General features: G+C 43.0%; 1 protein-coding gene across 1 annotated transcript in view; it reads left to right on the top strand.

The window, feature by feature from the left end:
- Positions 1-14160: 14160 nt before the first annotated feature.
- Positions 14161-18834, top strand: part of dally (division abnormally delayed protein) — a 57894-nt gene continuing 53220 nt past the window's right edge. Inside the window, exon 1 of the mRNA XM_017254421.3 lies at positions 14161-15185. Within this exon, the coding sequence (XP_017109910.2) occupies positions 14924-15185 (262 nt within the window). The 5' untranslated portion in view covers positions 14161-14923. The remainder of the gene's footprint in view (positions 15186-18834) is intronic.

Raw genomic sequence — 18834 nt, 5'->3', positions numbered from 1 at the left:
CGACGTCATCATCATCGCACGAGTCGGGAGTCGGGCATAATGGCACTGCACTTAGGCCAGATGAATTCATTAATTATTTTCCCTAATAGAACGAGAATATGAGGAAGTCCTACTAGACTAATTAAATTGTACGGCCCAGCTGTTGAAACTAAATTCGATGAATGCGCGGCTCGTTCTTAAAGTTGGGCAAGTACGACAAAGTATCTTGAGTGGCAGCCGCTTGTGGCATCCTTTCACCTGTCGTTGGTTTTTCTGTTTTTGCCCAGCAGCGCGTTGCACTCAGTGATTAGTTTCAGCCGGGACTGAGAACTTGGCTTAAAGTTTTAAGGCAACTGCGGGCCAACAGGCCTCAGACGCTGCAGCCTTCGGGCCATTTGGAGCGTGTTTAGGCGACAGCAGAGCCGCATCTGACATGGCATCTCATCTGAATAGCTTAAATCGGGAGATATGCATATAATGTGGCATCTTTCCCCATACCGCCTACCGCCACTTTTCCTCCGAACCAGGCCCATTAAATAAGGCCAACTACAAATGGGCTTTAAACTGCAGAGAGCTCATGCTGTTTGCCTTGGCAACCGGCATATGCGGGAGTACTGAAAGAAATTTTACTCAAGGAACTATAAAAATTAATAGAGGCTATTAAAGCTTAAATTTTACTTAATGATATCTCTAATTTTATTTTATTTTTAAGTACTTTTTTCGATTTCAAAAACTATTTCTTTCTGTGCTAGAATATTTGTAGCTCATTTTGTGTATGCTGGCAACTATTTCATTATTAGAATGTTGGCTTATTTTATATTCCCCCTAGCAGAGTTGCTTCGGACTTCTGCTGCTTTTGCAGCCCATTCCGTCGGCTTTTAATTAAAGTTCTATATTCATTTGTTGTTTCGGCTTGGCGCCCTACCACCCACTGATCCACCGACCCACCACCCACTTCTCAACCATCTTTCGGCCCACCTGTGGTGCGCCCGCTGGCGACTGCAATTAATTTATTTCACCTCCTAGCTGCCGATGAGCCGGTTGCCCCAATACCATATTCCCAATGACCAAAGTGGCACATTACTTTGTTTTGTTTATCCATTAATTTGGGGTTAATTGGTTCTGCTGCCAAATACATTGAGGAATAGTTTTGTTTGTTTTGCTTTCAATATGGAAAAAACTGAAAATTTACATATTTTTAGGTATTGGATATTCTAAGTGCTATTCCTAGATGTAGTTTAGATAGATGGGTGATGAAATTCAAAACAGTTGAGAGTATTTTACATTAAGATTGGATGTTGGTTGCCAAAGGAGGCCATATCATGCCAAAATAGTATACAAATTGGTTCTTAAGGTACCTGATTCCCACTTTAAGCTGAAACCTAATTTTAAAATCTAAAGCCTTCCACAATATTGTTAATCCCACCTTACAAACTTTGGCAAAACTTTCTGGATACCTCACCTGACCTAGGACGGCTTTTAAAATATTTTAAATATTCAGAAATCACTTCAAGTTCAAAGAACCGTTTAGACCGAAACAAACTTGGCCCCGAAACGTGCCTGGCAGTTATAAATATGCAAAAACGCTCTAACCAAGCCACTCGATAGTTAATCCTGCCATGCTGCCGAAAAACAACACGTAAACACAGGAAAAACATGTCGAGCCACCCACACACATTCCACCCACAGGGGTTGGCAGTTCAAGTACACGAGCTTGTCGAACAATTTTGACATATCCATGAGATGAGGTCAACAGGGCCACAAACACACAAGCTGCAACACAAACACGCCCACAACCATTATTATATAATGCGGCGTTGCAGCTGCACGGCCACAAATGTCGCCACCTACAACAATGCAGGACAGACAGGACAACGGCTGATTTTTGGGTAGAGGTGACACATGTTCTAGCTAACAAAAATAAACACTTAAAAGAATTAATAAAAAAAGAATAAACGTAAAATTCGCACATTAAGTATACGCCCCGTATGTATTAATTATTAAGCTTCAGGCCAAGTTTAATCCTTAAAGTCTTTCATCTCTAATTAAATATATGATAAAGCTAAAGCAACATCACCATTATGACTTTCCAAAGGACGTGCGTCCTACAAGAAAAGTTTTGAGGGCAACCCGAGAATTTTACGGGGAAATAAGGGACAGGCCTGCATAATGAAGCGCAGTGGCATACATGCATTGCATGCCACATGCCGTGAGCTGTGAAGTATGTGTGTCCTGGCAAAAGGATCTGTCGGCAGGATGACTGACAGGCGGCATTCAGGCAGTCGAATGTCCTCCTTCTGCCTGCCTGACATGACCTTCCTCGAACTCTTACATTAATGAACTCGCCGATGGATATTTAAATAAAAAGCCATTAAAAGCGGGCTTTGTCAAACCAACTTTAATATTAATAATGAAATGTAAATATATGGATAAAGTAAAATCGTTTTCTTGTTTGTTTATGATGAGCAAATATTTTTCTTTTTTTACGGCAAACACAATAACCTGAATTAAATTCCATGTTTCCGTTTTAAATTAAGCGTGAACCTCCATAGAATTTAAGGTATCAGTTGGGAGATAATTTGATATGTCAATATATTAAGAAGTGACATTATTTTATTATTTTCGCATAAAGCATTACTGGTAATGAATCAAATGCATTATGTCTTGTTTAAATAACTTAATTTGCAAGCCGGCTTACTTGATTTCAGTTCAATGCGTGTTTGGCCATTAACTATTTTGTCATTTTGTAGTTTTTGGCGGCTGTCATTGAAATTCGCGTGCGTGGCACGGTTGTATGGCCCAAACGAGCTTTGATTAGCCTTAAAATGCAGGTCAGTACTTAATTATTCAACTCCATTAGTTTTTGCAGGCCTTTAATGCCTTGTTTGATGCAAATTAATTTGGTTGCAATTTGTTTTTCATTCCCAGCGCAGATTCGGTGCACTGAAATGGCGTAATTAAGCTTTAAAATTTAATTGCAAATAGCTGTGAATTTTTTCTTCGACAATTAATTATGCAAATTATAGTTTCAATTTAATTTCAAAGAACAATTAAGTGATAAAGAGCCTATTTGCTGGCTAATGCAGGCCTATTTTCACCAAAGTATCTTGAAAATAGCTTATCCATTACTAGCATAACTATATGTTAATTAAACCTTCAATTACAATAGATTGCCGGCCATGTGTACATGCAAATGACTATCATTAGTCAAAGCTATATGGTTGATGGCAGAGTGTATGAAAAATGCTCCTTCTGGGAAGCTGAGACTCTCGGAAGAATGCGGAACCGAACTGGATGGGAGCATCGCTTCTGCTCATAAATCAGTCAAGAACGCTAATTGCCGCCCGGCTGGAACAATTGTCCCTTGTAATTGCTGACTGACATGTGCAAATTGTAAGTAAATTATTTTATAAAAGTCAAACATTTTGACGGCTGCTATCGAAACGAGCACTTATCCGATATATATGCCTTATCAATGGGGTTGACACGTCTGGGCCCACACCAAGCGCCAAATCTGTGGCAACAGTGTGGGTATGGGCCCCCTCTAACCCACTGGCCTCCTCTTAATCTATGCACGGGAAATAATTTATTTAAATTTTGAAAAATTCTAAAAGTAATCTTTAATATTCAATTATAATCTAGGTCATAGTAAGCCCTTTTAGTAAGTAGAAAAGTAGGAAACTCTTGAAGATTTTCCACTAGTTATTATATAAATTTTCCTCTGTGCTTAACCCCAATACCGAGTTGCGAATATAAATTCTATTCGCGTGTGGATTTCAGTTGATAAATCATGTGGCAATAGCCGAGTGTGGGCAACGTTTGCTCGTATTTTCAATGCAATAATTTGCAGCTTTAGAGCCCCTCTTACCCCACTCTTGAAATTGCACAACTGTCATCGGAGGCTGGGTGGCTGGGGGTAGCCTGGGAGGCTAGACTGTGGCAAGTGGCAAGTGGGTGCCTCATGGCGGGTCACTTGTCCAGCGACCAGAGGCTGGGCCAACTCTGGCAAATAGAGCCATTAAGTGGCCTGTGAGAGTGGGCTACTTTCGCCGCTCGCAGGAAAGTCAACGCGATACTTTCATTAAGCAAATAGCCGGCCCGGCCACTCAGACTTCAGACTCATGGCTCTCGAGGGCAGCCAATTGGTATCCGCAAGTCAGCGCTCCTATAGTGGGTCACTAAGTTACTCAGACAATCGCCCAGTGATATTTAATTTTGCTTGGTGCGTAGGAAATGCTTTTGAATTGCCAGTAATTGCAATTTGCTGCGAAAATTATCGCTCCTATTGCATTAAAACGCTAATATGTGTGTAATTTGTTTGCCGCTTTTCACTTTTGATCGGCACTTGTGTTTGCACAACACTCAATCAGTAGCGGTCAAATACCTATTGCCGTCCATTGAAATATTTAATCAATGCAAATGGTAAATGCCACGCCCCCGTGGCGGTGTCTCAGCCTCCCGTCAGTCGACTATCTGTCGCCGATTCTGATGACGGTGGCGCCTCGTTTAATGGCTGTAATTGCAATCAAGGCATACATTCGAGTATGTAATATCATGGCTTCTGGTTAATATTTGAATTGTCACGGGAGAAATACAAACAAGCCGCCAACGATTGACAGTAATTAATAATAAATCAAATTTTAAATCATTTTTATTGACTCGAAAATGGGGTTTATATTTATTTTGTTAAGGGTTAATATTTGAAATGATTTTGTGATTTTTATTTGATTATACCCTGTAGCTTATACATTGTATTAGTCTGTAATATTTTTGAACATCTTAGAAACTATGAAATAATATATTTTTCAGATCTCCTCGGCCATCTATATCTGCCTGACTTTGTCTAACGTGCGGCAATTAAATGTCATTTGTTGTGCGACTCATCTGTAAACTCATAAATTAAGTATTTAAGTATTTGCGATGTTTTTCACTTGGCCTCAATCATTTATCACTTCTATCTGTATCTGAACGTCTCCCGTTGGGAGTATTGTTGCCGCTGCCGTTGCCAATGTCACTTTGTTGACTCAACCTCGAGCCTGACGTCATGGCCTGCATTTGGGAATCTCTCGTCTCTCTGCCTGGCTGGATGACGCAGCTGCAGTTGCAGCAGCAATTGGTGGCACCACCGCCTGTCCCAAGGCTGGCACGGCAGCCATTCGGTCACCATTTACGGGGTGATGGCAATGGCAGCCCATATTTTTGCCACCGCCCTCTCAAACGACCTTGCCCCAAAGCCAGCAAGCCAGCAAGCCAGCAATCCAACAAAAAGGGCAGCCAGCCTCAGAGGCGACACTGCCAAGTATCGATTGGAGCTGCGTAATGGATTTTTTTAGTGCATTTGTGTCTAAGGTGCTCAAAGTTTTGTTGGCTGACAGAAGCGAGCCAAGGTCGTGTGACTCAATTCAGAACCGATTTTATGAGCCCAGTGGCAGGAAAACAAATAATTTATTCAGTTACGACAATAGTTTAAGCTTGAAGTCACATTTCAACATTTTCAACCCAACATCGCTTTAAGTGATCTCCTGGCTGACCCCATTCTGTATCTGCATCTGTAATTTCGTGGTCATTTAGTTTGGTGTTCGATGCTCCTCCGCCTGAGGATTGCGGTTGCATCCCCGCGGCACAGCATTGGCGTTCTGATTATGTTGTTGCCTTTGATGTTACAACACCGCCATTGTTTCGGTTAATTAAAATTTGTGGTTGCCACATGCATGCCTGTTTGGCGAATTTCACTAAATTAGTGTGAGCAGTGCTCAGTACGGTACGGTACGGTTCGGTTCGGTATCGTTTGGTTTGGCTCGCATTTTGGTTCTGGTTTGGGCCCCGACTTGGTTGCCTTAAATATTTAATATGCAGAGAGCCGCGATGCGGACGGGCATGAAATTGCCGCACTTGAAGCAGCTCCAGAGTGAGCTGGCGAGTCTAAGGCCCGGGCAAGAAGTTATCTGCATTCCAGCAGAACCAGTTTACCTTCCCTTTCCTCGGGGAGGAGCCTCCCGATCCTGCTTCCGACCCTCACCTCACCTCCTCGTCCTGCCCCATCGTGTGCAACCGCCAGCATCGGTGATTCATGCACCATCCACCAGACTCAGCAGCGTCCGATTGGGTCGTCTTTGTTTCGCTGGATTGCTTTAGTTCTGAGTATGTCGCAAATCTCTCCGATTCCCACGCCGCGAAAAATGCTCTTTGCTCTGGGGTCTTTTCTTTTTTGGTTCTTATTTTTCGTTTTTTTTTTTTTTTGACTGAGCCAGAGCCAGGGCCACGGGGCGTATGCGTAATCAGGCTAGAGTCGTTAGCCAGTTGGCTGCCCCCCTCAAAGCTCCGAGCCCCAGAAACTTTTCGCATTTTCCAGCCACGCATGCCAATCTTTTCATGACAAACTTCACTCGCCATCAGCTGCAGCCTGAGTGCGCAAAAATCTTGTTTAAGCTCTAAGCCCCCCCCTTTTTTTTGGGCACGGATGGTAACTATTAAACTTGTTTCCTGCTTTTCCTAGCGAGCGGGAGACAAGTTATTTTATAGAATTTATGGCTGTATTTTCGAAGGGATCCCAAAGTTTTCCACCAACAAAGTTACAGCTGAAAGTTATTCGTATCTTTTTTGAAAGCTAAGAACTACAAGGGGGTTTTCGGAAGACCTAATGTATTTATGATTAAAAGGACCAGAACTCACCTAACAAATATTGTTCTAATTTGTAAAACATCCTTCATTTTTAATCTCATCCTGAGACACTTAAGTTGGGATAAGATTCCGATCAAGACTACAAATATTCCGTCAACAAATTCTTGAGCAATCCTACCTCCTGCGAAGCCTGCGATGGGATCTGCGATAAGAAATCCGGCCACACGACAATGGCATTACCCGAAATCGGCATATATACATAAGTATAATGTCGAAGAACGGCCCGAAACTCAGAGATTTATGTGTTATGGATAATGTTAGAGCTACTACAAACACACACTCGAACTGTGTGTGGAAAGTGAGGAGCCCGTCGAGATAAACGACTCTGGCTTGGACCTTTTGTGCCGCAACAACTTTCACGCGTTTCGCCAACTCCTTTTGCCCGAAGACAATGTTATCATAGGCCCATATTTGTGCAGCAACAGGATCAGGATCAGGATGAGGAGGGTGATGGTGATGGGGATGGGGATGGGAAGGCAATGCCGCATAAGAACGCAGAACTCGTATTTAAAAAAGGCCAGCATGACCAGCAGGGCCAGCAGGGAACAGGGCAAAAATGTTTAGGTACCGAAATGAAAGAAAACGAGCCACACAAAAATTCCGGCGGGCCAAAGGAGCCGCCGCCCAAGCTCTCAGATACAGATGCACAGAGATACAGATACGGATGCCGCGATGCGCACACAGATATACAGCTCTACACACAGATACTCTGGTGGTACTGTGGTACTTCTTCATGCGCAGACGCGCAGGCAGAATGAGCATAACTAAGCGTTGCACGAATTCACAAAATTGGCTGCCGCACTGCTGCCGCTCCGCAGCCGCTGCCACAGCATCCGCGGATGCTCCAGAAGCCCCAAAAAGCTTTACCGGATCGAGATACATATTGAATTTCATGGATTGCCGAATGCTGACCCTTGGCCCAAAGGATCCGCGTTGAGTTATTAAACAACTGAAGGCAACTGGATCTCGGATCTCGGGTCTCGGGAAGCAATGTAAATTGGCGGGACGTGGCGGAAGGCCGCCACAGCAGCCACAGGACGGGGACGGGGACGGAGCAGGACGAGACGCCCTGTCGTTTATTTATAGAAATAATGAATTGAACAGGTGAGATCGAGCCGATGATAAGCATAGAAATTCCAGCACACACACTCTCAAGGAGGCCAACAGCGAACAAACCCGCCGAAGGAAACCGATTGCAGTTTGCAGCTTGGCAGCTCGCTCGAGTTGGCATTGCGAAATCTTTGAACGGCGAACGGCAGGCTGCAAACTGCAAAAAGCAGAAAGCAATCCAATTTACTGATTTATTTCTTATTTTACTTTGACTATGCAGCAACAGCAACAGCAACAAAAGCAGCAACATCGGCGGCAGCAACAGAAACAGAAACCACAACGGAGGCAGTCACGGCAGCGGCTTCTGAGCCTCGAACTTAGCTTTGGATTCAGTTAAGCACTACAAAAAATATATTAAAATAAATAAAATAATTTTATAAAATTGTTTTAAGAATATAAGAAAATAAAAGGAGCTAATTTAGGGAACAAATAAGACATTTAACAGTATCTTTGGGTGGAAGAGATTTATCATTAAAGTTAGCCTGGGTGTCCAATTTAAGGTTCTTTTTTAATAATTCCTATTTATTTTTAGAAAAATATCGAAAAGCCTATAAATCTAAAATCTATCTACAAATTTTTAAATATTTTTTTTAAGTGCATTTAAAAACCTGGCTCTATATCGACCAATGTGGTTAGTGGGCTCTGCTTGGCTTCGCTTTGATCTTGATGCTGGGCTGCGACGCCTGACAACGATGACGAGGCACAACCCCGCACCGCCTTTCCCCACCCCCAACCCGCTCCCCCCTTGACCCATACACCTCTCCGCCTCCAGATGCAGCTCCAGGGCCCAGCCTCATCTCCCAGGCTCAGTCAATACAAAAGGCCAGACAAAAAGAAGTCCAGAAGGTTCAAGTAATAAATGCTATTTGGCACCAAAATGAATACCCTTAAAGGGTGTGGAGAATAAAAGTATTAAATATATTCCAATTAAAATTATTTAAACTCAAAATGTAAACCAAACTGGTTTGAATTCTTTGTTGTCTTTGTTGCATTATAAAAATCATAAGTGAAGAGTATTCAAAACACTAAAAAGGAAGCTGCATCTTCGGTATTCAGGGGGCAACAACAATTTGAAGATTCGTGTAGGAAAAAGCTGCTGGCTGCCAGCAATTGTTGTTGTTGTTGGTGCTGATGCTGCGGCTGTTGGTTGCACAAATGCAGATGCCACGACATTATTTTTGCCACTTGGTCGATGGGAGCAGAACCCGACATTCACATTCACATTCACCATCGCATTCACATCGACAGGCCGCGACCACGGCGATGGCGATGGCGATGACTTGGTTCGCATCTTTGTCGCTCATGCTTTATTTAAGGTTTCATGTATAAATATTTTTATTTATTGTGCAACACATTCGCACACGTTGCGAGCCTCGGTTTGGGATGCCATACGGTGAGGCACGACTGCAACTGCAACTGCAACGGCAGCAGCATATGAGATACACTTGGAAAATAGGCCTTTGCTGTCAAGTAATTCAGGAATATTTAAGGTTTACTAAAATTTCAGAAAGGTATTGCCTTTATTGAATCTGTAAAATATTAATACATATATTTTTTGTTCTCTAAAGTTTTTTAATAATATTAAGATAGATTTTTTCAGTGCTTTTAGCAAACTCGACCCCGGCTCAAAGGCAATGGCAACAATAATGATGATGATGTGTAAACTCGCGGTGGGACGCTTAATTTCTACCTTGGCCAAGGCCCGGGATTGGGTTTGGCACTCGGGCCGGGACTTGGGACTTGGGACTGGGCCTGGTGATGGCGATGGCTATGGTGCTGGGTAGGGCAAATATAAATACCCAGTGTACACAGACAGCCACGTGCATCTATATGCACTTCATCTGTGTATATTCTCGTATTTATTTATGGCAAAGTTCTTGAGGCCCCAGCCTCAGCCCCTGTTGCCAAGTGCCGTCTTTGGTCCAATCCGGTCCCGTCCGGTCCATCCGCCCGTCCGATATCTGCTGCCGAGGGCTAGTTTATGGGCACGGTCAGGAGGTGTCTGGTCGGGGAACCGTTGAGTGCAGTGGGAACTGGTGACTGGGAATCGGGCATGGGGCATCGGGCATCGGGCATCGGGCATCGGGCATCAGGCATCCAACATCGGACATCGGGAACTCCGCAGCCGCCGGCCGAGATGCGAAAGTGATAATACAAATATGATGGGGTCCCCCCCTCTATAAAAAGTGAGTGGGCCAAACGGTGGGAAATTGTTCGAAGCACCTCAGAGGGAATCCAGTTCGTGACGGCAGTGGGTGTATGTAGGTGCATACAAGAATTTTATAAAAAATGTTATATTAATAAAGTAGCATTGCATTCAATTTTCTCAGGTGTGTCTTGGATTAAAGCATTATTTTATATAATTATTATTATTTATTAGCTCACTGACTGATTAACTTTGAATACCCCACTACTTGACAAATAGAAGTGCCTTTCTATTAACACATTTCCCATGTGACTTACCACTATTGAGTTGTATTAAGGACGACTGTGCATCCATTTCATCGCCATTGTCATTACCAACATCACAATAATCATCTGTAACATCATCGGGGCAGCACAACCTAGACCCAATCGTGGAGAGCAAGAACAAAGGCAAAAAATCGATTTCATTCATACGCAATTGCGTTGAAATCTGTCAATGACACGTTCACGACGCCCGTCAGCCACCCCCTGGTTCCGCCCACTCCTCACCCACCTCCGGCAGGATGGTGTATCTGGCAGATCCACATCCCCCTGGTATGCCCTCCCCGTCAGAGGGCTGATGTATATCCAGTCTCAACGATTCGGTTCCTCTAGCCATATCTCTGCCACCGACAGACCCAGACTCGAATCCCTCTGAACTACTAGCACCTGCCTTGATGTGGATGATGCACTGAGAGAAATTTATAGAAGTTTCATATAGGAATTTGATGAACTAACAGAGGTTTGGGCAACGAAAAGTAAATGGAAAAACGATAATTATACTTTAAAATATTTTAAAAACCATAATGTTTTCTCAGAGCTATGTTTCTCAGAATGTTTTCCCATAATGTTAATGTTTTCTGACCTCCTATTTTCTCTCAGTGCTTGCTTCAGGTTAAAGATGAGAAGAGAAAGGAGAACGAGGCTGAAGGTGCCCGAAGGGGGGGCTGCACACTCATCACGGCCATTGACAAGTAGCTGTCAGGTGGAAGGGTCAAGGGGGAAGCACAAGCGAGTGAGCATCAGGACCACTTTCTGACACACAAGTAACTTGGCCCAAACCCTTGCCCAGGGCCATGGGGAGAGGGAGGGGGGTGTACCATGCCAGATAGCGGGAAAATAAGGTGAACACGCATCACAATGTGCCAAATCAAGCACAAAAATCCAATATCCTGCAATGAAACACAATTACACGGTGCACACAACTCGATTTGGCCAGGCCGAGACCCTAACCTGATAACTTTCTGGCTGGCCCAATCTAATTGGCACACGCCAGCCCGAAATAAGAGAGGACTGACTTATGGATGACCCTATAATTTTTCTCACAGTGCAGGGCCTTGCATTGATTGTTACATGATGAAGTGCTATCGATGTCTGTTTCGTTTGACTGATTCTTCGATTCGATGGAAAAACGAGCCGCCCTCGAAGCGAAATCCCAAATGTGTCAGAGTATGTGTGTGTGTGTGTGAGTGTATCTGTGTGGGTATGGAATTTAAGGCCATGGTACTGCAAGTGCCGCCCAGGTCTTTAAAAGTGTAAGAAGACGAGGCTGGTATTCAAATCTGGCCCCTGCTCGATGACTTCACACATTCCTTAGCCTCAAGAAATGGAGAAAGAGGAGGGGAGGGTTGGTTGGTTACCCGAAGGGGAGTGTACCAACGAGAACTTCCTTGAAAAACCCCACTGTCTAAGCCAAGTGAAGAACTTAAACGTCGAACCAGTTTTTGGTGAATGAAAATCAACAAACCAAAAAGTTGCACAAACTCCAAAAGAACCTGAAGCAGCCACAAAAGGAGAAGAAGTAACGAAGACGTGGACGCAGGAGACCAGGAGACTGGAGACTGAAGACGGAAGACTGGAAAGGGTAGCCTCGCTGCTAAAATATAATAAAAAGAAATTAAAATAAAATTCAAAAATGTGCAAAACGAGACCGAGAACGAGAAATGCTGCATGCCAGTGCCAGTGCCAGGTCTCTACAAAAAAAAAACGAGCCAAAAAGGTTGGGAAAATGGGGGAAGGAGGGACCAGGCTACGAGTGCAGAAGAATCTCCGTGGAACCTGTTGGACCAGTCACACACAAACATACACACATGTACACACACCTAGGGAAATGCCACCAACGTGTTTGTGCCAGGATAAAAGGCAAGCCGGGTTCAGTTATCTGGCCCTCTCGCTCGCTCCCCTGCCCGAGGATTTCAAGTGTAAAACGCTGTCGCTTGTGGAATGCGCACACACACACACACACACACATAGATACAGATGCTCCGCTACAGATACAGATACAACTGCATGGATAGCCCGACATTTGGCCATATTTTGCTGCACTAAATCAAGCGTTTAAACGAAATTTGAGTTGATCAGAAAAATAAGCTTTATGAAAACACATATAGAAAAAAAAACATAATGTTCCACCATAATATATAGATGCCGTTTGCCTAAATTCGTTTAATTTCTGTTTTACCCACACACCTTAAGATCTTACCTGTCCGGCCTAAGAAAAAAAAAACAGAAACAAGGCTAAAAAAGAGAGGGCTGGCATAATAAGAGCAGGAGACTAAAAGGGTTTCGGTTTCGTTTTCGGTTTCTTTGGGACCTCCGCTCTCATCGGATCGATCGTTCCGTAGCGTACATTATAATTTATAACTTTATCTAAACGATGTGGTGGTGTTTAATTTTCGACCTCACCTTTTCCATCTCGGCTTTTTGTTGTTCTTGGTTTTTTTTTTTTCGCTTGGCCATCATCATTATTTCTGATGTTCGTTTCATTGGAGAACTGTTTCCGCTTCGCATGACTCACTTTTTGCTGTTAACCTGAGAGTTTTTTATATATTTTGTTTTTGTTTTTATTTTCCAGATTTTTTGGGAGGTCTCTCTTTATCGCAGCACTAATTTGAATAGGATTCCAATTCGTGATGAACATATCATCCAGCTATCCAAGCCATTCGAGCTAGCCGGATGGTGGGAGGGCGTTTGCGCCCAGCTGGATATCCAGCAACTGACCACCATGAAGTACGAGTATCTTGTTAATGAAGAAATAGATACACAGATGCCCCAGAGTGCGGCGAGGTATTTAGGATCGAGGCCAGTGCCCGCGGGGGTGACGAGTGAAAGTCCAAAGAGAGTCGTGCATTGTCTGCAACCTCAACACAATCGCTTGGAATTGCAAATCTTTTGGGATACAAAAAAAAAGAAAAACAAGAAGAAATTTTAAAGAAAGCAGGAAGGCAAAATAACCAAATCGAAAACAAAGGCAACACACGTGCTGAGCGAGGTCATGACATGGCAATAGATGTGCTTAGCCCTAGGAAAACTGACTCGAAAAGGTGTGAAATTCGAGCCAGCTCTTGGGCCAGGCCCACAAGTTCATTAAACCGATCGTAAAATACCGGCTATGAAATAAAATTAGAACGCATTCAGCCATCAATTAGCTGCGAGCATGCAAATTTTTCCAGCGGCAACGATGAAAGCTGCCTGCCTGGCCAACAAGTTGGAGCAATAATGGTCTCCAATCGAGAACCCGAGAAGACCACTGCTCGAAGATGGATTGATTTACGTTGAATATGCAAATTGCAGCTATCCACTGATGAAAGCTTTTAGAGTAACATTTCGGGAATTTGAATAAATATTTAAGGCGACTAGCCCGGGACAAAAAATAATCAAGCTACTGTCAGATGATTCATAGGTTTTATAAAAAAAAAACGGAACCTTGAATACTTTAAATCGGGAGAATGTCGAAACCCATAAATAAAAGTAGCTGGTGTTTAAAATGATAAATTAGTTAAGGGCGGTGAAGGATATGAGACGATTTATAGAGGTGTCTAGGAAATACTATCACATATATGATACTTTTAGAGATTAATCTTATAATTATATAATAATTGAATACTTAAGTATTCATAACAAGTATCATTATTTTTAAACTTTTACCTTAAAAACCTTGAAATAAAAGTTATTAATGCTATTCATAAAAGACTTCTTGTCTCGAGTCTCAACTAAAACCTTCCTATAGTTCTAACCATCCACCCCATAGATACTTTCACCACCATACCACTAGGTGTTGCACCACGGTATACCATCTGTTCGCCAGCCATGTGCTCACTTGCCACTCGCTCTCTGCTCTCTTGGAGAGCATGGCGCCGCAAACCCGAATGGCCACCCGAAGCACACACTCTCACAGCCGTCTGTTACGACGACTTTGAGTTACGGGGCGGATGGTTAATCTGTTCGGGTCGCTCGTTGTGGAAGGTTGTTTCGAAGTCGCTCCCCAATGCGAATAATGCGAATGCGAGTGCATTTCCTCGACCTGTGAACGCCGGCTTGCCAATACGAGTGTGTTTGCGATCGCCGCAAAATCTATTTTCTGCCAACTGCAATAAAACGAAACAAAATCCAACACAGCCTTACAATTGCAAAAAAAAATAAAAAATATACGAAAAGAAACAACAAATAATCAAAAAAACAAAGGCAAGGCAATCGCGAAAAACAAACGCAAAAATCGCAAACCGCTAATGAAATCTAGTACTGTTAGGGTTATGTCATGGAAAGTCTTTAAAAACCTGTGAAATTTCAATTTGAAATATTGCTAGACACGCGCGTAAAATATTTGCACACTTTTTTGCGAGCCGAGAACGCCCCCGCATCTCTCCAGAGCTTCACCACCGGCTTCTTCTCGCCGCCTACGTTCACTTTTTATAGCTTACGCGTGTTTTGGGGCCTTTTGTTTTGTGCGCGTGTGAGTGACATCGCGTTAGTGTGTGTTAGCCGTGCGTGTGTGTGTTAGCCGGCAAGTGCAGATTGTGTTTGTGTTGGTGCATGCGAACAGCTGTTCCCCACCAGCATGCAAAAATAAATATCTCTATAGCGTAGCAAGAGAAAGCCCCCAGAGATCCCCAGAAAAATCACTGAAAAATCAAATCGAATTTAGCAAATCATCGTCATCCTCGTTGCATCACCACCAGCATCCATTAAAATGGCGGCCAGGAGCATCCGGGTGGCGCAGCTTCTGCTGTTTGCTCTGCTCTGCGGACTCGTCGGCCTGTCAGCCGCCAAGCACCTGGGCGACAGCTCGGCCCACCACCACCACCAGCACAGCGCCACGACGCACCATCGCCGCCGCCTGCAGCGGGACTCGCGGGCCAAGGACTCCTCCAGTGCCGCACACCAGTGCGAGGCCGTCAAGAGTTACTTCGAGTCGATCGACATCAAGTCGAGTGGGGCTTACAACGAAAAAGGTAAAGTTCACACATAGGCAGTGTTGGGTCAAGTGCCGGCAGAAGGGCCAGCGACTATAGATATAGGATATTTTTAGAGTTTATGGATAGTATAGACCTTTAGATGCTCATTAAATAAAATCTGTAGAATCCAGACTACTTTAGTGGTTTCCTTTTTCGGGAAAAATAATCGAAGGGAGGGGGGGCACCACTATGAAATAGTGGCTTCAGCCGGGCGCCGTTTGCAATTAGAAGGAAAGCGCTCTGCAGCGCATTGAGTAACGCCTTCGAAACGAAAACGAAAAGTTTTCGACGGGCTGCGGATAAAGTTTTGCCTTTTGCCTTATTGCCAGACCTCGAACAGCAGGTTCATTACATCTAGCAGATACAAAGATACATATGCCATTTGTTATTCTGATTTCTCGACAGTGCGGTGCGGTGCGGTGGCATATCAAGTGGCACGCATCTGAACACCAAACTGTGTGAAGGCTAGGTGTATGTATTTATATCGATATCCACGAGATATCCATGGCATATTTTTGTTTATGCATATTTTACACATGAGTGCCGTGGCAAACCAAAGCAGAAGACCCACCAATCAGATAAGATCCGAAAAACAGCCGAAAATGAGCAAATATAAACATAATGTATCAATGTGGCAAGACAGCTACGTCAGCCGATTCAAAGTCTGAAGCCAGAATCACATTCACAGAGTCTCGTGTAATTGAGTGAAAAATAATTATTATTGATTAACCGACCTTGACTCGGTATTTACGCGTTTACGCACAATTACAAGATACAGATCCCCACAAAACTGCCGCAGAATACAAATGTATCTACACTACAATGCTGATGATGATGTTGCAAGTTCGCTAGGCCGTGTGCAATGGGCTTACCTGTCTGGAGGTCTAGAGAGTCTCTGGTTTTCGTTTCTCTTCGTTCGTTGGTTTGTGGCCCGTTCTTTATTCTTTCCCACACGCAGGTAGTTAACGCTAAAGAAGTATCTATGAGATACATTGCTGAGCCGCCCGCATTTCGATGGCCTCAAAGTGTGAAGAACCAGCTGAAAGTTACAAGTGCATGTCGGTATCTGGGATGTCTGGGCATCTCTTGGATGTCTGAATGGGATTTTCGAAAAGACTTATCCACCTGAATGCCTGCCCAATTGACTCGGTAGTTGGGAGTTATTATCGCTCGTTGGCCTTAAGGAATTTCAATTTGGCTAATGCTTCCGATCAGCACCATAATATCTTTTGTATCTTTGTATCTCGAGGTACATACAGATATATATCTTCCATATGTGCGCTGTGGTCGTTGGCCTGCTTGAGTATGCCGAACTTTGTTTTCGACATTTATTTACTGTTTACATAGTTCATGCGCCTTCCTCCTGCGCGTTATTTATGCTCCGCCAAAGTATCTGTATCTGTACTATATCTGTATCTCCAGCTCCATCTATCCACTATATCTGTTTCTGTTTGCTTCGGCTGTGTGCTCGAGTGTGTTACTTTTACGTTTATGTGCTGTTTGTGATGCTAATCTCATGTCGGTGTCATGCATACGATAACTGCCTCTCCTCCGTTGCGTATTTATTTTTTCTTTTGGTGCAGCACCTCCTTCTGGCCAGGTAGAGGCGCTCCAAATAAAATTAAATTTTCATTTAATTGCGCACACCGCCCGACTGTTAATTAAGCTGCTCGTCGACTAAAAAAAAACATACATATACAAATGTTTGTACAAAAAAGCGAGAATACATTTCGAACGATGAAAAATGCTGAAAAGATACTTCGCGTGGCCCATTAACATGAACATTAACGCTTTACAAAGGCGAACAGGAAGTATGTACTACGTAGTGTAGTATCTAATCATATCGCTCAGTATCTGTATCTTGCAAGGCAAGCAGGGTTACTAAATATTTAAGCAACTCGCGGCAAAAGAAATTAGAGCAAACTGTAAGATATGAACCGGTGTAGCCGCGTATCGCATATCTCATAGATAGATAAGTGAAAAGTGTGCAAATAGAGAAGGCAAACGTGACTCGTTTGAAGCGGGCCAGAACTCAACCCAACTGCTCTTAGAAAACTACTTTTTTTTTTTTTGAAATGTGAGCTCTTTGGGTGCGTGGGCGGTTCAGTCACCTAGGCAGCTCAAAGGAGTACGATGCTGGCTCACAAAATTTTAATTAACTTTAAAAGTGCACAAATACTCTGCATACTCGCTGTATATCATTAATGGGGGGGAAGAGTAGGAAGAGACAGCTCTCTTCCGGACCAATTAAAAGTTTCGAAATGGCACAGAACTCCACTTATGGCCTAACTGCAAACATAAAACTGCCAAAAATCGGGCCAGAAGCCAAGCACATCAAGCAGAACCGAAAACGATCCATAACATTTATGCCGAACCGATCGTAAAGTTCGTCATCCGAATTCCAAAGCTCGTTGTTCGAGAACTTGTTTTCCTATTTTGTTTAATTCATGAGCTATATTACCGACGATTTTGTTTAGCCTTTGTTTCGAATATCTTGAGGGATAATTAAAATTTATTTCTGTTCCAGTTGCAGTCGCCCCAAAAGTCATGTTTCTGGCTTCTTCTTTCGTGTTTCAGGTTCTATGTTTTATTTTCCTCTCCATTCAGGCGTAAAACATCCCAACCCGCTAGCAGCTTGAACTTATCTCATCAATTAAGTTTCGAGTTCTTTTCAGTTGAATTTAATTGCTGCCCCTTTCTCCTCCAAGGGCGATCAATTAAACTCTAAGCCGGACGAAATTCTTAATTGATTTGGTGCTGGACAAAAAAAAAACTAATTACGAGTGCGTTTTAAGTAGTTTGGTCCAGTGGCTTAATGGTCTTAAAAGTTGGTTTAATCGGTATTCATTGCTGCAGGTCTTGGCCTAATGCCCTGGAACGTGGGAAACCCTTTTTTAGAAGTCACTTCTAAGGCCAATGAATCACTAACTGAGCGGTTAATAAACTTAAAAGTATAATTGATTTCTTTATCTCTGAAATGGTTTATATTTTAAGGTTTATCATCAATCTTGGAGAACAACTTTATGGCCATGGTATTACAACATATCTACCCAAAAATCATTAAAGTTTTTTTTTTATATTTGCGCTAATTAGTTTCAATTAAAATTAACGACGCCTATGCTTATGTTTGTGTTTGATCGATTTCACACGCATATAAAATAAAAAGAGCTGGATGCTTTCTTAATGTTTGCTTTAGTTTTGTATTTTTTACACTTTTGACCTCAATACAAAGGGCGATTTCGAGTGTGTCTCGGTTTCGAGTTCTGTTTAATTTCAGTTTGGGCAGGAATGATGTCATTGATTGGCTTCTTTGGGTCTTTCGTCTTTGGTCTTTGGTCTTTGACGAGTATCTGGAATTTCTCAGATTTTAGACAGAGGTTGTCGACTGCTCGTATTTAAATTGGTGAAATATTTCATCGTCTTATGGTAGACCTCCATTCATGTTCAGGTGTGCAGGGCCATTGAGGGAACAAAACGATTTCCACGAAATAACCATTCGACATAATAAACATGACCAGTAGTGACATTTAAAGCGAGGGTTTGGCTGTATCTCTCATTTTCATTCATGCCCGATGTTGGAAACCAGTTTTGGGTTTCAGTTACCATTAACCATTTACCATTTACCAGATGTCGCACATTTTAATTA

This window comes from Drosophila bipectinata, chromosome 3L (genome assembly GCF_030179905.1).
Source record: "Drosophila bipectinata strain 14024-0381.07 chromosome 3L, DbipHiC1v2, whole genome shotgun sequence".
In the NCBI taxonomy this organism is placed as follows: Eukaryota; Metazoa; Arthropoda; class Insecta; order Diptera; family Drosophilidae; genus Drosophila; species Drosophila bipectinata.
Note: the sequence above shows the minus strand (reverse complement) of the source record. Positions and strands in the feature narration are given on the sequence as shown.